Source organism: Esox lucius, chromosome 13 (genome assembly GCF_011004845.1).
Source record: "Esox lucius isolate fEsoLuc1 chromosome 13, fEsoLuc1.pri, whole genome shotgun sequence".
Taxonomy (NCBI): Eukaryota; Metazoa; Chordata; class Actinopteri; order Esociformes; family Esocidae; genus Esox; species Esox lucius.
Genome location: NC_047581.1, coordinates 3,340,048 through 3,361,531, shown reverse-complemented (window position 1 = coordinate 3,361,531; position 21,484 = coordinate 3,340,048). Strand labels below are relative to the sequence as shown.

At 49.5% G+C, this 21,484-nt stretch overlaps 7 protein-coding genes across 7 annotated transcripts in view; all 7 read left to right on the top strand.

The window, feature by feature from the left end:
- The window catches only part of LOC114838759 (histone H4-like), a 71,544-nt gene extending 63,980 nt beyond the window's left edge, over positions 1-7,564 (top strand). Inside the window, 1 exon segment of the mRNA XM_034296276.1 lies at positions 7,237-7,564. Coding sequence (XP_034152167.1) covers positions 7,237-7,526 — 290 coding nt within the window. The 3' untranslated portion in view covers positions 7,527-7,564.
- A 471-nt stretch (positions 7,565-8,035) lies between these two features.
- On the top strand, positions 8,036-8,442 carry LOC114838757 (histone H2B). Its single transcript, XM_029118939.1, has one exon. The coding sequence runs from the start codon at positions 8,068-8,070 to the stop codon at positions 8,440-8,442; it is 375 nt and encodes a 124-aa protein (XP_028974772.1). The 5' UTR covers positions 8,036-8,067.
- Positions 8,443-9,709: 1,267 nt separating this feature from the next.
- On the top strand, positions 9,710-10,303 carry LOC117595406 (histone H1-like). Its single transcript, XM_034296275.1, has one exon. The coding sequence runs from the start codon at positions 9,737-9,739 to the stop codon at positions 10,301-10,303; it is 567 nt and encodes a 188-aa protein (XP_034152166.1). The 5' UTR covers positions 9,710-9,736.
- Positions 10,304-10,930: 627 nt separating this feature from the next.
- LOC114838769 (histone H2A) lies at positions 10,931-11,415 on the top strand. The gene has a single exon (XM_029118949.2). The coding sequence runs from the start codon at positions 10,971-10,973 to the stop codon at positions 11,355-11,357; it is 387 nt and encodes a 128-aa protein (XP_028974782.2). The 5' UTR covers positions 10,931-10,970; the 3' UTR covers positions 11,358-11,415.
- A 4,050-nt stretch (positions 11,416-15,465) lies between these two features.
- On the top strand, positions 15,466-16,090 carry LOC114834247 (histone H2B). The gene has a single exon (XM_029118722.2). The coding sequence runs from the start codon at positions 15,664-15,666 to the stop codon at positions 16,036-16,038; it is 375 nt and encodes a 124-aa protein (XP_028974555.1). The 5' UTR covers positions 15,466-15,663; the 3' UTR covers positions 16,039-16,090.
- Positions 16,091-16,860: 770 nt separating this feature from the next.
- LOC114838762 (histone H1) lies at positions 16,861-18,774 on the top strand. The gene has a single exon (XM_029118943.2). It carries the CDS (start codon positions 18,002-18,004, stop codon positions 18,626-18,628), a length of 627 nt encoding a protein of 208 aa, XP_028974776.1. The 5' UTR covers positions 16,861-18,001; the 3' UTR covers positions 18,629-18,774.
- Positions 18,775-19,241: 467 nt separating this feature from the next.
- Positions 19,242-19,740, top strand: LOC114834244 (histone H2A). Its single transcript, XM_029118720.2, has one exon. The coding sequence runs from the start codon at positions 19,296-19,298 to the stop codon at positions 19,680-19,682; it is 387 nt and encodes a 128-aa protein (XP_028974553.1). The 5' UTR covers positions 19,242-19,295; the 3' UTR covers positions 19,683-19,740.
- Positions 19,741-21,484: the final 1,744 nt, after the last annotated feature.

The window sequence follows — 21,484 nt, the reverse complement described above, 5'->3', positions numbered from 1 at the left end:
CCCGACAGACCGCCAGTGACATTCAAGCAGTCGGAAGAATTTACGAAACATGTCTCAAGATTACAACCAAGCGGTGATTGAAGAACCCAAGGCTGAGGACTGGCTGTGTGGACACCTGGGATGACAACGCTGAAGCCTTGTACGGAACCCCTGACCCAGACAGCTCGATTCATCCGGCATACCCAACAAGAAACTACCATTGGATTGACAGGGTTGGTGATCAACTAGGTCCTCTTAACCTGTCATACCTTTCAAATGCTAACAAGAGTTATCACAAAATGGACAAACAACTTGCACCAAAAATTTTAAAGATCATCAAAGCAACAATGGGTATGATTCTGGAAAACGTTGTTGGGGCTATTCTACACAAAGCATGCATTGGATGCGAAGTGGACCACCCGAGCCAGACAAGACATTCATGTCTCGAACCGCCTGAGTATTTTTTTGAGGCCCATTATGATGACATTGTGGCGACAGTTTTAACACCGCGACTGAAACATGTGTTGGTCAAGGCTTTGAACGCATCTGGTTTTCACACACCGATGACTGATGTTCACGAGGCCGCTGAGAACTTTCTGCACGAGCTCAAGTTGGAGCCGAACATCACACAGAGACTGAGTGAGAACAGGGATGAGTACATGGACAAATTTAATGAGGATGTTGTATGCGACGCAGCAGGGTCATGGTGTGATGAAAGCAAAGAGTCTGTTGTCTAAGGCCAGGGTAGCTTCAGTTCTCATGTTAACATGTATATAAACAAAGACTATGAGAATTCTGAATGTTTGTGTAACTTTTCTGAATATATTGGTTGTGTAATTTCGAAAACTCAAATAAAACATTGTTAAACATGTATTAATTCTCATTATTGCTTGAGCACTCTACGATGTCTGAACAGGTTATGAAAAGTATTTACTATGACCCGGCAAACCCTGGTGCTTATGTGGGTAGAGAGGGTTTGAAAAGAGCATACTTGGAAAAAACCGGGGAGATCCTCAAAAATGGTGAGGCCGATGACTGGCTGCTCGCCCAGGATACATACACGCTACACAGGCCTGTAGCTATACACTTTAAAAGAAATAGAGTTATTGTTCATGATATAAATTCACAATTTCAGCTGGATTTGGTTGACATGAGTGCTTACAGTGTGGAAAACGATAACATGAAATTTATGTTAACATGCATAGATGTATTAAGCAAATACGCATGGATTTGCGTGCTGAGAAATAAAAGCGCTATAGAGGTAAAGCGAGCATTTGAAGACATTAAAAGAAGGAAGAACACCACAAAAAGTCCAAACGGACAAGGGGAAGGAGTTTTTTAATTCACATTTTGAAATGTTGATGAAGAAGTACAACATAAAACATTTTGCTACAGGAAATGATGTCAAAGCGAGTATCGTTGAGAGGTTTAATAAAACAATTAAATCACGAATGTGGAGGTATCTGACAGCAGCCAACACTCACCGCTATGTTGAGGTTATTCAAGATTTAGTTCGTGGGTACAACCATAGCTACCATCGGTCTATTAAGATGAAGCCTGCTGACGTTTGTGAAGAAAATGTTAGATTAGTTCTCAAGAACCTGTAGGGTACAACATTAACGAGAAATGGTAATCAAAGCTACAAGTTCCAGGTTGGGGATACTGTGAGACTCTCAAAGCTGAGAGGTGTGTTTACAAAAGGCTATGAAAAAGGGTACACAGATGAATATTTTACAATAACAGATTGCATTCCTCGGGTACCTCCTGTATATAGAATAAAAGATTACGATGGTGATGTGATAGTTGGGACATTTTATGAACAGGAATTGCTGAAAATAATCGTGGCTAAGGATAAAACTAGTGGAAGCAGTTTTGAATGAGAAAGTAAAGAAAGGGAGGAAAATGTGTCTTGTGAAGTGGCTTGGTTGGCCTGAGAAATTCAACAGCTGGATACCATCGGAACAAGTGGTTGAACTAGAAACTGGATAAAACTCCAGGATTTACAGGATCACGTCATTTACATTGACTGCGATCAGCATGGGTGACGGTGGCTTCTACATAACGCTGCCCAGTAACTCATCGAGACATGTATATCCAAGCAACACGAGTTTGTGCTATACCACTAAATTTGCCAAAGGTATAGATTTGAAAAGCGATTGGGAAGTATCTTTGATAGAGTTCCAATACCCGCATATGTGGAAAACTTTTAATTTGTAAGGAAAGTAGCCTTTTTTCGAATCCTTAAAACCCATAGCACGTGGCAAGGCTGACAGCTTCATAGGTAGAAAGCAATGACTATCAATGTATCTCTGATTGAATGTGCTGTCTGTAAAAATCATGAGCTTGCTACCATTAGCAATAAGTGTCGTGCCAATACCATTGTTAGCAAGGTACTGCATCAAGATGTAACCATCGAAACCTTTAGAGTTGTGTGCTATAAATGTGTAGTCATTATATTTCGGTTGCCTAAACTTTTGAAAAAAAGCAGTGACACAACCATCTCCGGCTCAACACCACGTCTTGTTATCAAAGCTTATTGCACACACAAAATTTGCAGTGTGTACACCATTCACCGGATTGGCAATAGTCTCAAAATCATAAAATATGTAGCGCTCACTGGGGTCCTCGGGCTTGGAGGATTTTATAAAACACTGATGATTCATTTCAAAAGCCAGATCCACATTACAATTGGGGCACATGTTAGCAATGCACCTGTGTGCTTTATAGTTGGTAATACTGACATTGTAATAGCGACCACAATCGACACAGTATTTCTTCTGGTCACACCTGCTAACCCAACGATCCACACTTTTGTGGTGCTTCAAACGTTTATGCTGGCTATAACAAAAATCTGAATAACATATCCGTTTACAGTCAGGGCACTGCTTTGTGTTACGGGGTTGGGTATGACAATCTTCATGAAGACAGACACTACAGCTATGTTTACAACCATGATCACCACGGGTGTTGAAACCGGTATAGCACCAGTCACAAACATAAGACACACCCAGAAAACCCTTCAGATTCATGATACCGTAGAAATGGTTATCGTGTAAGTACATAAAGACAGTTCTAGGGTAGGTTTCCTCGCTGTTTTCAAACTTCGTAAAGTGACCATCCCGTGTTCGGTGAAAGACAACAATTTTACACCCTGTCATTTCTTCAAACCGAACAATATCTGTGAATGACACACATTCATCTAACGCTAAACCAGCCCCCTTATGTCGCTCACGACCACTAACCAGGGCCTCAGGATGTGTACTGCGGGTTCAAAATACCCATCAAACAAACAGAAAAACACGTAGAATCATTATTCACAGCCACATATAAATGTCTTCTTTTTTTATTGATAATCTGATCTATCAACAATGTTTGAGCTTTACGTCGCGGGGCATCACCCTCACGGTTTTTGACAATTTGTACCACCAGTTCTAATGATTCATCAATCATAATCTCGGCATTACTCTGCATAACACTTTCAAGTAAATTACCAAACATGCGTTCATTATATTCATCCGCTCTCATGGTCACATGTATGGGGTCTATCAGAGATTCACCAATCAACTCAATCTGCAGACGATCACCAGGCCCGTGTACAAAGTCTGAGGCTCTAACAATCAAAGTATCCAAGCCTGCCATAATACTTGCGTAGAATGTGCCAAAATCACCAACTTCACCAGTATTTTGTAAATTTATTGCTATATCCTGTCTGGTAGAACAGCCGTTCTCGTTAAATTTCGCGGCTCAGCCGTGACATCACGTCATAGAATTGTATATATTAACGATAAACTCATCTGCTTAGATATAAACGCTTGCTATTGTCACCATATCGCCATTAATCAGTTCAACATTTAACAAACACAGGACCTTAATACAGCAATACAAAATCAGATTTTGCGAGTTGGTCATTAAGAGAATGTAGCATCTTCACCCGGAAGTGACAGCATAAGCCCATAACTAACACAAATACTATAGTATTTTTTTAACCAATGTGTGGAACCAACTATTATTAAACATTTCTACCAATGTGTGGAAAACAATCTTGCGTTGATCTCTGATGTACAATTTCAAAAGACGGCTTTACGAATGTTTTAATTACCTGAAATAACCTATCCTTACCTGTCAACGATTCGCCGTTGTTCATGCAAATTTATACGCGACCTTGCTGGTTACTTTGTAACGTTTTGCCATATAATGCAACTTAGGTGTTAATGCTGACTTAACCATTTGTATTACAAAACTCAACATTGCTCATACATACACTTGTTTTTATTTATAACAATATTTTAAAACCCCAACCGCTACACAATCCACCTTTGGTTGGCCCTGGGCCATGGATGCTCCTTCAAAATAATAGCATTGCTCATGCGATGTTAGCTTGCTGTAATGCTGTGTTGGACTACAAACCGTGAGACACGGGATGGTTTCTAACCTGTATATACTACAGTTTGTATTAGTGGTTATTTAGGGACCATTACTACTGGGCAGATATAATCTTGAAGCCCATCTCTTGTTAAAATGAATGTTGGGCTGAAAACTATCCAAAATCGTAAGTCCCTCCCCATCCTCTTCTTTATATCTTACAGAAAAAACATGTCTCTCACGTGTAACTCCGTGCTTGTGGAAAAACACCATGTTACAACCACATTGTAAAACATGGAAGTTTACATCTGTACCACAAGGCATTGGAACCCTGGCCCCCTTTTGTTTAACACCAAACACCTTACCGCTGACACAACACTTATTTACTGCCTGGGAATTTAACATTCCGGAACCCTAAGCCCCATTTGTTAATCATCAATCATAACCCACCTATTATAACACTAGTCTGGTTTGCTCATCAGACGTTGTAAAACATCAAACACTGACACATCAATGTAATCAGAAATCACAAAGTCACCGGACATGCATACGTCACTCCTGAAGTCCCACCCTAACATACGTCATACCGGAAGTCCCACCCTAACATACGTCATACCGGAAGTCCCACCCTACAAACCGGATGTCCCGCCCACCTGTCACATCAATATGGAAGTCCCGCCTCCCAGGGCCATAAATCACCATTCTGACACAATATACCCTACACTAACTACTTATACGAGACTCAAATGGTGATATTAAGACCAGAGATGTGGAAATCAGAATTATTGCAAAATAACTTTTAAGTGAAATGTATAAAGGTGTAGAGATTGATAGAGACATTTTAAAAAGATTTATTCCAGAAGGCAGTAATTAGAGATTAGGCATTACAGACATTTCTGAAATGCTGACTGATCTGTACAATCAAGGGATGAAACAAGGGATGCTTCATGAAACCTTTTACCAGGGCGTCATGACTCTCCTATATAAAAAAAATGATGAATATGATTTAAGCAACTGGAGACATCTCACAATGATGAACTTGGATTATAAGATTTTTGCCAAAGTAGTGATGAATAGATTAAATGATGTATTAGAGAATATTATTGAAAAAGAACAAACATGTGCAATAAAAGGGAGGCTGATGTGGGATAATTTATGCTTAATTAGAGAAATTATATACTCTCCAAATGTAGTAGATGTTTTTATAATTGGTTTAGATCAGAAAAAAGCATTTGATTATATTTCAAGGGAATATGTATGGAAAGTTCTGGAATGGCACGGTTTCCCTGATGAGTTTATAAATATGGTTAAACTGCTTTATATAAAATCGACAGTCCAAGTAAACGTAAATGGTGAACTAACTGAGTCTTTTAATGTAGAGAGAGGGGTAAAACAAGGATGTCCATTGAGTGCTGCACTCTACGTCCTGGCCATGAGCCAATTATTGAAATTAATGAAGAATGATAAGAGAATTAAAGGAGTATCAGTAGGAACCTGTGACAGAGTAGTAACTTCAGCTTATGCGGATGATATTACAGTATTTATTCATTCACAAAAAGAATTAAACACTGCCTTTGATCATTTTAAATTATATGAAAAGGCTTCAGGTGCCAAATTGAATGAAGACAAGACGGAAGGAATATTGCTAGGAAACGAGAACCGTAAACCTCCCATAACTATAGAAATTAAAGATGAAATCAGATTGCTTGGAATATACATAAGTGGTAAGAACTGCGCAAAGAAAAATTGGAATCGAAAAGAAATTGAAGTTAAACAAATTGTAGAGAAATGGTCAAATAAAAATGTTAAAAGTAGGATACAAATTATATACTTATTTATATTATCAAAGTTAATTTTTCTGAGTGTAATATTTCCTCCTACAGAGTATTGTATCATACGATTAAATAAAATGTGTGTTAATCTGGGGAACAAATAGGGAGGTCACAAAGAGAGACATTTTGTTTAAGAATAAAGATTTGGGAGGTTTAGGTGCGGTTAACGTAGGTTTAAAATTGAAAATAGTTTTTTGTATTATTGTAGCAAATGCAATTAAGAGAAATGCTTCCTGGCTAGGCGATGTACACGGATGGGGTAAATTGCGAGGAAAAGTTCGAAAGAAAACTCAATATTATAAGCTGTGTTATGGGGATTTAGTGGCTGAGGTTCGACATTTAGACATTCATTGGTCTAGTCAATCTAACAAAACAATATATAAACTAATCTCAGATGATAAATATGGAGGTGAGATTCCTTATCGCAATTTGACCCCCGTCGAAACAAAAGAATGCATAGAGAACATACACAGTAAGCATATATCTGAAAACAGCCGTGATATTATATGGCTTATTTCTGTTCGCCGGCTTCCGGTACGGGCAGTTGTAAAGTGGAGTTGCTTTGTAAAAACAAAAACATGTCCTATGCCACATTGTTCAGAGGACGAGGTCCTAGAACACCTCCTTCTAGAGTGTTATCGCACTAAGGAAATATGGGATAAAATGAAAGGAGTAGGTTTGAATGTTGACATTAATGTAAAGTCTGTACTTCATGGAATTTTTAAAAATGACACGGAACATATGAGTAAAGATTTAATATGGACTATAATATGTATTGTAAATTGTAAAATTTGGAAAACAAGATGCCTAATGACCACCCAGCAATTGTTTGTTTCCTCGGATACTGTTTTTAAACAAATTCTAACAGAGATGAAACGAAGAAGGAAAATGGACATTACTACACAGAAACTGAAGTGGTCATTGTTGAATATATAAAAATTTAGATGTTGATGTTTATTGTTGTTCTGAGATGGATGTATTTTGAATAATTTGTAAAAATGTAAAATATCAATAAAGTTTATGAAAAAATAAAATAAAATACATAAATAAATAAATAAAGGGGGTAAAGGACTCGGGAAAGGAGGAGCCAAGCGCCATCGCAAAGTTCTCCGCGATAACATCCAGGGAATCACCAAGCCCGCCATCCGCCGCCTGGCTCGCCGTGGCGGTGTGAAGCGCATCTCTGGTCTGATCTACGAGGACACCCGCGGTGTCCTGAAAGTGTTCCTGGAGAACGTGATCCGTGACGCGGTCACTTACACAGAGCACACCTAGAGAAAGACTGTGACCGCCATGGACGTGGTTTACGCTCTGAAACGCCAGGGACGCACCCTGTACGGCTTCGGCGGGTAAAGGCTTTGTCCTCCCTACTCGAGCATTCCATCTTGAACCCAAAGGCTCTTTTAAGGGCCACCCATATCTGCTTGAAAAAGAGTCTATTCCATCCATGTCGTACCGGGGTCACGTGGGACACAAACATGAGCCGCACGCACGCACACACGCTGTGCGAGTGGACTTGGCCCAATGAAACAGGTGCCATTCCCAGTAGCCCCAAATGTCGCTTTTTGCCCCTATGAATGACGCAAGGGTGTCACCTGTTGTTTGTTCTACGAGGAGGATGATGATGATGATGATGAAGGCTCTGCACTTTGCTCGAGCCGGGCCGTGTACAGTCGAGCTCAGCCTTGCCAGGCTGGGCCGCGCCATGACGTCTCTCGGAGGGCCGGTTTTCTGGCGGGATCCGAGCCGTGACTGGGAGGGGGAGGGTGGAGCCCTGTGAGCTCCACACATGTGACGCGTTCTCAGGCAAGTTCATTTGCATTGGCGCCTCTTCATAGGAGCGGTTAATGCCCTCCCCTTCTCATTCGTTTGTGAGCAGCAACGAGCCATCGTCATGCCCGAGCCAGCGAAGTCCGCGCCCAAGAAGGGCTCCAAGAAAGCCGTGACCAAGACCGCGGGAAAAGGCGGCAAGAAGCGCCGAAAGTCCAGGAAGGAGAGCTACGCCATCTACGTGTACAAAGTCCTGAAGCAGGTCCACCCCGACACCGGCATCTCGTCCAAGGCCATGGGGATCATGAACTCTTTCGTGAACGACATCTTTGAGCGCATCGCCGGCGAGTCCTCTCGCCTGGCCCACTACAACAAGAGGTCTACCATCACGTCCAGGGAGATCCAGACGGCCGTGCGCCTGCTGCTTCCCGGCGAGCTGGCCAAACACGCCGTGTCCGAGGGCACCAAGGCCGTGACCAAGTACACGAGTTCCAAGTAAAGCACCTGGGCGCTTTCCCAACCCAAAGGCTATTTTAAGAGCCACCCACGGTGTCTGTAAAAGCGAAATGTCCGTGCCAAGTGAGGAGGGCACCTATTAGACGGTGCCACAGGGCCCAAGTGGTGAGGTGATGTGCGGCCACTTTGAGGGAATGGAACTCGTGTAGAGTGTAGCGTTTCACTGAGCTCATGGCCTGTCTCCAGTATAGCCTTCCCCTGTCTACAGTGTAGCCTTCCCCTGTCTACAGTGTAGCCTTCCCCTGTCTACAGTGTAGCCTTCCCCTGTCTACAGTGTAGCCTTCCCCTGTCTACAGTGTAGCCTTCCCCTGTCTACAGTGTAGCCTTCCCCTGTCTACAGTGTAGCCTTCCCCTGTCTATAGTGTAGCCCTCCCCTCTCCTGTCTCCATTGTAGCTTTCCCCTATGGGGCCACAGGGTGTAGCATGCTTGGGAATCCTCACTCGAATCACCTGCACCTCGTTTGGGGCACTACATGCGCGGCGGCCGGGCCTGGGAGGCGCCAGCCACACAGCGCCAGCCACAAAGACCCGCAGACACAAAGACCCTGACTCCAACACAGAGTCACGCTGAGGGAGGGAGGGACCGAGGGACGACTCCTGTAGGAGCACCAGTAGTGGTAGTCACCAGTATACCTAGCCACTTGCCAACACAAACGCACAACACCACAGGCTCGGCTATTGCCAGCTCACACAAGATCACGCATGTGTTTCACGCCCCCCAAAATAGCTCCTCTTTAAAACACCCCGGACCACATCAGGGGATCCCAAACGCTTTTATTCCCTTGCCCGGGAACTCGGCTCACTACACATCAAGCGCCACTTGCATTCGGATGCACTTTTAGCCCATTTAGGAGACGAATAGCACGGGGAAACGAGTGCGCACCGCTCCCGGTGACCGTCGAGCGGTGACGTTTTCAACGAGTTGCAACCAAACGCACTGGGCTGTGGCGGCCCACATTACTTTATTCTCAACCCGGACAAGTCCGCTCACTGACCAGAGCCCTTTTGGACGTGCACACTGCTCCGTGCGCGACTTTTACGCGGATATTCGCCAGGAGAAAACACAAGTGGAAGAGCATTTGGGCAGCCTTGAGACGCAGAGCTGGATGGCTTGAGTCTACACGGTTCTCATCTCGCGTTTAAGGCCAGCCCCCTGCACGGAGTTGAGCTTCAATAGCACAGATCAGTGGCAGCAGCGAACTACTCCTCACTAGACCGCGTACGTACGTGTGTGTGTGTGCCTATCCGGAACGAAGCAACGAACGACAGCAGCAGACATGGCAGAAGTCGCCCCAGCACCAGCCGCCGCCGCGCCTGCCAAGGCACCCAAGAAGAAGGCAGCAGCCAAGCCCAAGAAAGCGGGACCCAGCGTAGGCGAGCTCATCGTCAAGGCTGTGTCCGCTTCCAAGGAGAGGAGCGGCGTGTCCCTGGCCGCGCTCAAGAAGTCTCTGGCGGCAGGCGGCTACGACGTGGAGAAGAACAACTCCCGCGTCAAGTTGGCCGTCAAGAGCCTCGTCACAAAGGGGACCCTGGTCCAGACCAAGGGCACCGGTGCCTCCGGCTCCTTTAAGCTCAACAAGAAAGCAACGGAGACCAAGAAGCCCGCCAAGAAAGCCGCAGCCCCTAAAGGCAAGAAGGTGGCAGCCAAGAAGCCCGCTGCAGCTAAGAAGCCCAAGAAGGCAGCAGCCAAGAAGCCCGCAGCCGCAGCTAAGAAGTCCCCGAAGAAGGCCAAGATGCCGGCTACTCCCAAGAAGAGCCCCAAGAAGGCTACAAAGGCAGCGAAGCCCAAAGCTGCCAAGCCCAAGGCAGCCAAGCCCAAGAAGGCAGCCCCCAAGAAGAAGTAGACAACTTCGAGTGTGCTGCTTCACCCGACCGACCGACACATGATGTTGGACCACAAAAGGCTCTTTTAAGAGCCACCCAACTCTTTCCACAAAAGTGTCGATTTCCATGTCTACTCTTTAGCTGCCTAGAAGCAGGTCCATGAATGCACACACTCGGGGAAGTGACACTGTGTGTGTGTGTGTGTGTGTGTGCGTGTGTGTGGAGGGAGGGAGGGAGGTGAAGGGACAATATGAATATGTGGCCATCATGAGTACCAACAACTTTCATAGCACGGAAAAAAGAGCGCAACCTATTCCCCTTCATGTCACTGTCATCATCATGTCCAGAGCGATACGGCAACAATTAGCCTTTCTATTAGAGGAATCCAAAGAGTCCCAAGTCCACTTGAATTGTTTGATTCGGGGCAAACTTTTCCCATGTGCCCAGCGAGCAAGAGGCGCGCATCAAATTGAAACCAAGTCACAAGAAGGGAAAAAGAGAGGAGCCCGCCTCCAGCCCCGTTGTGGGTGAGGTGGGGGCCGGCTAGAGAGGACTCTCTGCGATTGGATGGTGCCCCGCCGGCCCGGTGGCCAATGGACACCTTTTAAGGCGAGCTATAAGAAAGGCTGTCGACACGCCGCGCAGCCCATTCAGGATTTACTCTGTGATTTACTGAAAGCTACCACTATGAGCGGAAGAGGCAAAACCGGAGGCAAAGCCAGGGCAAAGGCGAAGACCCGTTCATCCCGTGCTGGGCTCCAGTTCCCTGTGGGCCGTGTACACTGGCTGCTGCGCAAAGGCAACTATGCCGAGCGTGTGGGCGCTGGCGCACCCGTCTACCTGGCCGCCGTGCTCGAGTACCTTACTGCTGAGATCCTCGAGTTGGCAGGCAACGCAGCCCGCGACAACAAGAAGACTCGCATCATCCCCCGTCACCTGCAGTTGGCCGTGCGTAATGACGAGGAGCTGAACAAACTGCTCGGCGGTGTGACCATCGCTCAGGGCGGTGTCCTGCCCAACATCCAAGCAGTGCTTCTCCCCAAGAAGACCGAGAAGGCAGTCAAAGCCAAGTAAACTTCCTACTGCGGCTCCCCCTTGACATTTGAACCCCAAAAGGCTCTTTTAAGAGCCAACCATTTCTCTCCCCAAAAGCGCAATATGTCCTGTACACGCCAGCATGTATGTATTGATGTCAGTCAAACATTACGGTGGAGCGCCGAGGACATCTTGTGGTCAGAATTGGCAGTGCGGCTGTGTTGCTGTCCACTGTCCTAAATGCTTGTGTAGTTTGGGATGTCCTAGGGAAGAGTGGCTTTGTAGTCACGCAGGCTGTCAAGTTCTCCATCGAGTCCTCTTTTGTATTGTCACATGTCAACAGACCGAATAATGGTGAACACATCCCAATAGCACTGCATGTGACGTGGCTATGAGACACCACTGTAAACGGAAAGCCCTGTCCCACGGTGAGCACATTCTATGGGGGGGATTCCTTGGGGGAGAAAAAGAGCATAGTTCTCCCATCACACACCCGGAGGACATTATGCCCGGTCAACAATACATCCCATAATTCTGACTGTGGTTCACTCCAAAGGCCCAGAACTGAGACCCAGGCCTAGGGAACCTGACCTATTCCACATGCTCCGTAGAATGACTGGCCGTGTTCTGTACCGTGTCGACGGATCGGCGTGCATGTAGACAACTACGTCTGTTTGGGTGTCCTCGTACAGCATGCCCATGGAAGAGATCATCGGGCTTTTCCGGTGCCTTCAGCTAACCTGGTGAGGACCTGGAGCCAATTTGACCTTTGACCTGCCACCGTTCCCCACGAAAAGGAATGATATTCCTGGCTTGGAATTAGGAATGAAATGGGGTTAAGAGGAACATTGTCAATTGAGGGCTTCTCACGTTTGTTGAAAGGGCCCAAAAGTAAGATTGGGGATCATTCCAAGCATGAACGACCAAAGGACATGTGCATTTCATGTTCAATGAGGGGAGTCTGTGGGTGGCAACCTGTCTCTCTGTATGTGTGTGTGTGCGTGTGTGTGTCCCCTTAAATGAGTGAGTGACTGTGTGCATATGTGTGTCTTACTGAGTCTGTGTGTGTGGGAGAGAGAGAGAGAGAGATAGAGAGACTGGGTCTGACTGTCTGTTGATCCTCCACTCTGTCTGTCTGAGTATGTGTGTGTGTGTGTGTGTGTGAGAGAGAGAGGGACTGAGTCTGTCTGTCTGTTGATCCTCCACTCTGTATGTCTGAGTGTGTGTCTGTGTGTCCATGTCTCTCTGAGTGAGTGAGTGCATATGTGTGTCTTACTGTGTGTGTGTGTCTGTGAGAGAGAGAGAGAGAGACTGGGTCTGTCTGTCTGACTGAGTATGTGATTGTGTGTGTCTGTGTCTCACTGAGTGAGTGAGTGAGTGTATATCTGTGTCTTCCTGAGTGTGTGTGTGTGTGTGTTTGAGTGCGTGTTTGTGTGAGAGAGAGAGGGACTGGATCTGTCTGTCTGTTGATCCTCCACTCTGTATGTCTGGGTGTGTGTGTGTGTCCATGTCTCTCTGAGTGAGTGAGTGAGTGCATATGTGTGTCTTACTGTGTGTGTGTGTGTGTGTGGGAGAGGGAGATAGCGAGAGAGGGAGACTGGGCCTGTCCATCTGTCTGTTCATCTTTCTGTCTGTCTGAGTGTGTGACTGTGTTTGTGTGTCTGTGAGAGAGAGAGAGAGACTGGGTCTGTCTGTCTGACTTAGTATGTGATTGTGTGTGTGTGTGTGTGTGTGTCTGTTTCTGTGTCTCACTGAGTGAGTGAGTTAGTGTATATCTGTGTCTTCCTGAGTGTGTGTGAGTGTGTGAGTGCGTGTTTGTGTGAGAGAGAGAGGGACTGGGTCTGTCTGTCTGTTGATCCTCCACTTTGTCTGTCTGAGTGTGTGTCTGTGTCTATCTGAGTGAGTGAGTGCATTTGTGTGTCCTTCTGACTCTGTGTGTGTGTGTGGGAGAGAGAGAGACTGGGTCTGTCCATCTGTCTGTTCATCTATCTGTCTGTCTGTCTTTGTGTGTGACTGTGTGTGTGTCTGTGCAAGAGAGAGAGGGAGAAAGAGACTGGGTCAGTGTGTCTGTCCCTCTCTATGTCTGTCTGTCTGTCTGTCTGTCTGTCTTTCATTCCGTCTGTATGAGTGTGTGACTCTGTGTGTGTGTTTGGTTGTCTGTCTGCGTGTGAGTCTGTGTAAGTGTGGGTGTTTGGGTGTCATTCCGGTTCCCATACCCTCTGAGTGGACTGTGGAGAAGTTCTTTGGTGTGAATTGTGTGATCTTTGGACTTGGGGAACCCCTTTGGGGGGGGGAGTCCTGTGTGTCTTTTTCTTGGAAAAGGCTATGTGCACGCAAGTCCACGCACACAATGATTCCAAATTGAGCGTTGAGAACATAATGCCTGTCATCCAGCAGGTGGGGGCAAAACCCCTCCTTTCCGTGAGCTCCCAGTGTTGTGTTTTGGACCTTTCCGCTTTCTCGGTCCTTCCGCTATACTGTGGCCTACCGACAAGACCCTCAGCGTATTCTGTGTATTCCATTCGATCCGCTGCAAGGGGAAGTAATGCGGTCCTCTGCTCTTTGTTGTTTTGTGTCGCCCTGCCAGCGGCGTATTGAATGGCACAGTAGGTTGAGATTCTAGTGTGGAACAGAGTGTCACTGTGCAGTGGGTTTTCTGCAGGTTTGGCCGTCCTAGGTGTTCTAGGAGAATGAGTAGCAGTGTTCCGAAGGGGGCCACTGTGACATCGTCAGGGCAGACATAATACGAACGGTCCGATGCAGCGCGCCGGAGTCTCTCAGTTCCCAGTGCACGGTCAGGCCTGGGACCCAAAAGGCCTGTGGTTTGTCTTTGGATATGCTCCATCGAATGCCAGGCCTGATTCTATGGACAATCCAATTGGGAAGACCCATAGAAGGTTTGGATGAGCAACAGGTGCTCCTAGGGCCTACTGGTTTTCTGGGGTTTGACAATCATTCTGATCATGTCTGTGATATGTGGCCTTGAAGGAATTCTCGGGCCAAGTCTCTCTGCCTGTCTGGGAGTGTAACGGCCTGCCTTTGTGACTGTCTATGTTTGTGGGACTGTCTCTCTCTCTCTCTCTCTCTCTCTCTCTCTCTCTCTCTCTCTCTCTCTGTCCGTCCTTGTGTGTGACTGTTGTGTGTGTGTGAGAGAGAGAGAGAGAGAGACTGTCCCTGCCTGCCTGCCTGCCTGCCTGTGTGATGGATTTCAGATGGATAACTTGCTATTGCTCACAGATCCATTTGTGATTTCAGTCCTATACTTCACCGGGTTCTGACTTGGGGGAGAAAAGGGAAACCTTCCGTTTCCGTGGCCTTTGTTGTGGAGGCGTTCCTAGCACGGGCTCCCTCCCTCCCTCCCTCGTACTGTAGGTTGTGTGTGTGCCGCTGGTTTCAATCAGGTCCTCCAAGCACCCATAATTTCGCTGCGCACGCCTCGTTCGCACTCATTCATTCACTAGAAGCGATCCAGTCTAGTCGACACGATGTCAGGAAGAGGAAAAGGGGGTAAAGGACTCGGGAAAGGAGGAGCCAAGCGCCATCGCAAAGTTCTCCGCGATAACATCCAGGGAATCACCAAGCCCGCCATCCGCCGCCTGGCTCGCCGTGGCGGTGTGAAGCGCATCTCTGGTCTGATCTACGAGGAGACCCGCGGTGTCCTGAAAGTGTTCCTGGAGAACGTGATCCGTGACGCGGTCACTTACACAGAGCACGCCAAGAGAAAGACCGTGACCGCCATGGACGTGGTTTACGCTCTGAAACGCCAGGGACGCACCCTGTACGGCTTCGGCGGGTAAAGGCTTTGTCCTCTCAACTCGAGCATTCCATCTTGAACCCAAAGGCTCTTTTAAGAGCCACCCATATCCGCTTGAAAAGAGTCTATTCCATCCATGTCGTACCGGGGTCACGTGGGACACAAACATGAGCCGCACGCACGCACGCACGCTGCGCGAGTGGACTTGGCCCAATGAAACCGGTGCCCTTCCCAGTAGCCCCAAATGTGGCTTTTTGCCCCTATGAATGACGCAAGGGTGTCACCTGTTGTTTGTTCTATAAATAGGAGGAGGAGGATGATGATGAAGGCTCTGCACTTTGCTCCAGCCGGGCCGTGTACAGTCGAGCTCAGCCTTGCCAGGCTGGGCCGCGCCATGACATCTCTCGGAGGGCCGGTGTTCTGGCGGGATCCGAGCCGTGACTGCGAGGGGGAGGGGGAGGGGGGGGAGCCCTGTGAGCTCCGCACATGTGACGCGTTCTCAGGCAAGTTCATTTGCATGGGCGCCTCTTCATAGGAGCGGTTAGCGCCCTCCCCTTCTCATTCGTTTGTGAGCAGCAACGAGCCATCGTCATGCCCGAGCCAGCGAAGTCCGCGCCCAAGAAGGGCTCCAAGAAAGCCGTGACCAAGACCGCGGGAAAAGGCGGCAAGAAGCGCCGAAAGTCCAGGAAGGAGAGCTACGCCATCTACGTGTACAAAGTCCTGAAGCAGGTCCACCCCGACACCGGCATCTCGTCCAAGGCCATGGGGATCATGAACTCTTTCGTGAACGACATCTTTGAGCGCATCGCCGGCGAGTCCTCTCGCCTGGCCCACTACAACAAGAGGTCTACCATCACGTCCAGGGAGATCCAGACGGCCGTGCGCCTGCTGCTTCCCGGCGAGCTGGCCAAACACGCCGTGTCCGAGGGCACCAAGGCCGTGACCAAGTACACGAGTTCCAAGTAAAGCGCCGGCAACCAGGGCGCTTTCCCAACCCAAAGGCTCTTTTAAGAGCCACCCACGGTGTCCGTAAAAGCGCAATGTCCGTGCCAAGTGATGAGGGCGCCTATTAGACGGCAGGGCCCAGGTGGCGAGGTGATGTGCGGCCCCTTTGAGGGAACGGAACGAGTGTAGCGTTTGACTGAGCTCATGGCCTGTCTCCAGTGTAGCCTTCCCCTGTCTCCAGTGTAGCCGTCCCCTGTCTCCAGTGTAGCCGTCCCCTGTCTCCAGTGTAGCCGTCCCCTGTCTCCAGTGTAGCCTTCCCCTGTCTCCAGTGTAGCCTTCCCCTGTCTCCAGTGTAGCCTTTCCCTCTCCACATTGTAGCCTTCCCCTGTCTCCAGTGTAGCCTTTCCCTCTCCACATTGTAGCCTTCCCCTCTCCTGTCTCCAGTGTAGCCTTTCCCTCTCCACAGTGTAGCCTTCCCCTGTCTCCAGTGTAGCCTTTCCCTCTCCACATTGTAGCCTTCCCCTGTCTCCAGTGTAGCCTTTCCCTCTCCACATTGTAGCCTTCCCCTCTCCTGTCTCCAGTGTAGCCTTTCCCTCTCCACATTGTAGCCTTCCCCTGTCTCCAGTGTAGCCTTCCCCTCTCCACATTGTAGCCTTTCCCTCTCCTGTCTCCAGTGTAGCCTTTCCCTCTCCTGTCTCCAGTGTAGCCTTTCCCTCTCCTGTCTCCAGTGTAGCCTTCCCCTCTCCACATTGTAGCCTTCCCCTCTCCTGTCTATAGTGTAGCCTTCCCCTCTCCTGTCTCCAGTGTAGCCTTTCCCTCTCCACATTGTAGCCTTCCCCTGTCTCCAGTGTAGCCTTTCCCTCTCCACATTGTAGCCTTCCCCTCTCCTGTCTCCAGTGTAGCCTTCCCCTCTCCACATTGTAGCCTTTCCCTCTCCTGTCTCCAGTGTAGCCTTCCCCTCTCCTGTCTCCAGTGTAGCCTTTCCCTCTCCACATTGTAGCCTTCCCCTGTCTCCAGTGTAGCCTTTCCCTCTCCACATTGTAGCCTTTCCCTCTCCTGTCTCCAGTGTAGCCTTCCCCTATGGGGCCACAGGGTGTAGCATGCTTGGGAACCCTCACTCGATTCACCTGCACCTCGTTTGGGGCACTACATGCGCGGCGGCCGGGCCTGGGAGGCGCCAGCCACACAGCGCCAGCCACGAAGACCCGCAGACACAAAGACCCTGACTCCGACACACAGAGTCACACTGAGGGAGGGAGGGAGGGAGGGAGGGAGGGACCGAGGGACGACTCCTGTAGGAGCACCAGTAGTGGTAGTCACCAGTATACCTAGCCACTTGCCAACACAAACGCACTACACCACAGCCTCGGCTATTGCCAGCTCACACAAGATCACGCATGTGTTTCACGCCCCCCAAAATAGCTCCTCTTTAAAACACCCCGGACCACACCAGGGGATCCCAAACGCTTTTATTCCCTTGCCCGGGAACTCGGCTCACTACACATCAAGCGCCACTTGCATTCGGATGCACTTTTAGCCCATTTAGGAGATGAATAGCACGGGGAAACGAGTGCGCACCGCTCCCGGTGACCGTCGAACGGTGACGTTTTCAACGAGTTGCAACCAAACGCACGGGGCTGTGGCGGCCCACATGACTTTATTCTCAACCCGGACAAGTCCGCTCGCTGACCAGAGCCCTTTTGGACGTGCACACTGCTCCGTGCGCGACTTTTACGCGGATATTCGCCAGGAGAAAACACAAGTGGAAGAGCATTTGGGCAGCCTTGAGACGCAGAGCTGGATGGCTTGAGTCTACACGGTTCTCATCTCGCGTTTAAGGCCAGCCCCCTGCACAGAGTTGAGCTTCAATAGCACAGATCAGTGGCAGCAGCGAACTACTCCTCACTAGACCGCGTACGTACGTGTGTGTGTGTGTGTGTGTGCGCGCCTATCCGGAACGAAGCAACGAACGACAGCAGCAGACATGGCAGAAGTCGCCCCAGCACCAGCCGCCGCCGCGCCTGCCAAGGCACCCAAGAAGAAGGCAGCAGCCAAGCCCAAGAAAGCGGGACCCAGCGTAGGCGAGCTCATCGTCAAGGCGGTGTCCGCTTCCAAGGAGAGGAGCGGCGTGTCCCTGGCCGCGCTCAAGAAGTCTCTGGCGGCAGGCGGCTACGACGTGGAGAAGAACAACTCCCGCGTCAAGTTGGCCGTCAAGAGCCTCGTCACAAAGGGGACCCTGGTCCAGACCAAGGGCACCGGTGCCTCCGGCTCCTTTAAGCTCAACAAGAAAGCAACGGAGACCAAGAAGCCCGCCAAGAAAGCCGCAGCCCCTAAAGCCAAGAAGGTGGCAGCCAAGAAGCCCGCTGCAGCTAAGAAGCCCAAGAAGGCAGCAGCCAAGAAGCCCGCAGCCGCAGCTAAGAAGTCCCCGAAGAAGGCCAAGAAGCCGGCTACTCCCAAGAAGGCAGCCAAGAGTCCCAAAAAGGTGAAGAAGCCCGCGGCAGCGGCCAAAAAGGCAGCCAAGAGCCCCAAGAAGGCTACAAAGGCAGCGAAGCCCAAAGCTGCCAAGCCCAAGGCAGCCAAGCCCAAGAAGGCAGCCCCCAAGAAGAAGTAAACAACTTCGAGTGTGCTGCTTCACCCGACCGACCGACACATGATGTTGGACCACAAAAGGCTCTTTTAAGAGCCACCCAACTCTTTCCACAAAAGTGTCGATTTCCATGTCTACTCTTTAGCTGCCTAAAAGCAGGTCCATGAATGCACACACTCGGGGAAGTGACACTGTGTGTGTGTGTGTGTGTGTGTGTGGAGGGAGGGAGGGAGGGAGGGAGGTCAAGGGACAATATGAATATGTGGCCATCATGAGTACCAACAACTTTCATAGCATGGAAAAAAGAGCGCAACCTATTCCCCTTCATGTCACTGTCATCATCATGTCCAGAGCGATACGGCAACAATTAGCCTTTCTATTAGAGGAATCCAAAGAGTCCCAAGTCCACTTGAATTGTTTGATTCGGGGCAAACTTTTCCCATGTGCCCAGCGCGCAATAGGCGCGCGTCAAATTGAAACCAAGTCACAAGAAGGGAAAAAGAGAGGAGCCCGCCTCCAGCCCCGTTGTGGGTGAGGTGGGGGCCGGCTACAGAGGACTCTCTGCGATTGGATGGTGCCCCGCCGGCCCGGTGGCCAATGGACACCTTTTAAGGCGAGCTATAAGAAAGGCTGTCGACACGCCGCGCAGCCCATTCAGGATTTACTCTGTGATTTACTGAAAGCTACCACTATGAGCGGAAGAGGCAAAACCGGAGGCAAAGCCAGGGCAAAGGCGAAGACCCGTTCATCCCGTGCTGGGCTCCAGTTCCCCGTGGGCCGTGTACACAGGCTGCTGCGCAAAGGCAACTATGCCGAGCGTGTGGGCGCTGGCGCACCCGTCTACCTGGCCGCCGTGCTCGAGTACCTTACTGCTGAGATCCTCGAGTTGGCAGGCAACGCAGCCCGCGACAACAAGAAGACTCGCATCATCCCCCGTCACCTGCAGTTGGCCGTGCGTAATGACGAGGAGCTGAACAAACTGCTCGGCGGTGTGACCATCGCTCAGGGCGGTGTCCTGCCCAACATCCAAGCAGTGCTTCTCCCCAAGAAGACCGAGAAGGCAGTCAAAGCCAAGTAAACTTCCTACTGCGGCTCCCCCTTGACATTTGAACCCCAAAAGGCTCTTTTAAGAGCCAACCATTTCTCTCCCCAAAAGCGCAATATGTCCTGTACACGCCAGCATGTATGTATTGATGTCTGTCAAGGGAAATGGCACTCGATTGTCCAATGTCGGTGCAGGGCAGTCCTGTACGCAAGCGCACGCACACACACACACACACACGCTGAACAAGAACAGCGTGTGCCCACATGAGGCTATAAATGAAGCACATTGTGGAGCAATCCAGTATAGCAGGCTACCTGCTCGAGTGCATTTCGGCCACAATATCACTAGTCCGTTTGGCCACTGTGACGCATGGCCATGATTACGCGCGGGAAGAGACGCCCACTCGACGCGAAGAACGGGCAGGGACTTGGATTTCGGGGCGGCACTGAGAGACCTTTCCAATGGCTGATGGAGGAGGTCCTCCGCTCTGGCCCAATCCACACACTGGTGACAAGGTGTCCAATCAGCAGACGACGCAGCCGCCTTTATAAACGCAACTTGGAGATTTTCGCGGCTACACTCCTACTGTCTATAGAAGGAAACTCGCACGCGCCATGGCCAGAACCAAGCAGACCGCTCGTAAATCCACCGGTGGCAAAGCCCCTAGGAAGCAGCTCGCCACCAAGGCTGCTCGTAAGAGCGCACCGGCCACCGGGGGGGTGAAGAAACCCCATCGCTATAGGCCCGGTACCGTGGCCCTGAGGGAGATCCGTCGCTACCAGAAGTCCACCGAGCTGCTCATCCGCAAACTGCCTTTCCAGCGCCTAGTCAGAGAAATCGCCCAGGACTTCAAAACTGACCTGCGCTTCCAGAGCTCGGCCGTGATGGCCCTGCAAGAGGCTAGCGAGGCCTACCTGGTGGGTCTGTTCGAGGACACCAACCTGTGCGCCATCCACGCTAAGAGGGTGACCATCATGCCCAAGGACATCCAGCTGGCCCGCCGCATTCGCGGAGAGCGCGCTTAAACCAACGAGTCCTGATCTCCAAACAATCCCCAACGGCTCTTTTAAGAGCCACCTCCATGTTTCCATACAAAAGGCAAACGTCATCCGTACGTTCATGACGTCCACAAGGCGTGCATACCGCGTTGGGGCTGCTGCTGCTGCTGCTGCTGCTGCTGGTTGTTGTTGTTGTTGTTGTTGTTGTTATTATTGTTGCTGCTGCTGCTGCGTGCCCGCATTCACCTGACTATTGCTATTATTGGCCTTTCCACAGCAGCAGCTTTAGCATAGCATTCCTGGTTTCTGTTAGGCCATGCCAATAATCCGATGAATGTCTCCCACTACTGTTCAGTGTTTGTTTGCGCCTCAAAGTGCGGCGATGACGGAGCCCTTTGGCCATCCCGCTCGTTACTGTGGTCGTGACAATAGTGGGATGTGAAGGAATTGCCTCGTCGTCCTTCTAGTGGTTTAGTGACACTAGCCGTGCATTTGCTCAGAGGTGGGAACAGACAGTGTACACATCCAATTGCACCTATCCGTTCCTTCTAAGCCAAACATGCCATCCATCCTTCACTGGGCTGAGAAAGCTCATTTGAGTGGAGCCAAACATTACGGTGGCGCGCCGAGGACATCTTGTGGTCAGAATTGGCAGTGCGGCTGTGTTGCTGTCCACTGTCCTAAATGCTTGTGTAGTTTGGGATGTCCTAGGGAAGAGTGGCGTTGTAGTCACGCAGGCTGTCAAGTTCTCCATCGAGTCCTCTTTCGTATTGTCACATGTCAACAGACCGAATAATGGTGAACACATCCCAATAGCACCGCATGTGACGTGGCTAT

Excerpts from the sequence above, each read along its gene's own strand:
- LOC114838757 (XM_029118939.1), top strand. The coding sequence starts at position 8,068 with ATGCCCGAGCCAGCGAAGTCCGCGCCCAAGAAGGGCTCCAAGAAAGCC.
- LOC117595406 (XM_034296275.1), top strand. The coding sequence starts at position 9,737 with ATGGCAGAAGTCGCCCCAGCACCAGCCGCCGCCGCGCCTGCCAAGGCA.
- LOC114838769 (XM_029118949.2), top strand. The coding sequence starts at position 10,971 with ATGAGCGGAAGAGGCAAAACCGGAGGCAAAGCCAGGGCAAAGGCGAAG.
- LOC114834247 (XM_029118722.2), top strand. The coding sequence starts at position 15,664 with ATGCCCGAGCCAGCGAAGTCCGCGCCCAAGAAGGGCTCCAAGAAAGCC.
- LOC114838762 (XM_029118943.2), top strand. The coding sequence starts at position 18,002 with ATGGCAGAAGTCGCCCCAGCACCAGCCGCCGCCGCGCCTGCCAAGGCA.
- LOC114834244 (XM_029118720.2), top strand. The coding sequence starts at position 19,296 with ATGAGCGGAAGAGGCAAAACCGGAGGCAAAGCCAGGGCAAAGGCGAAG.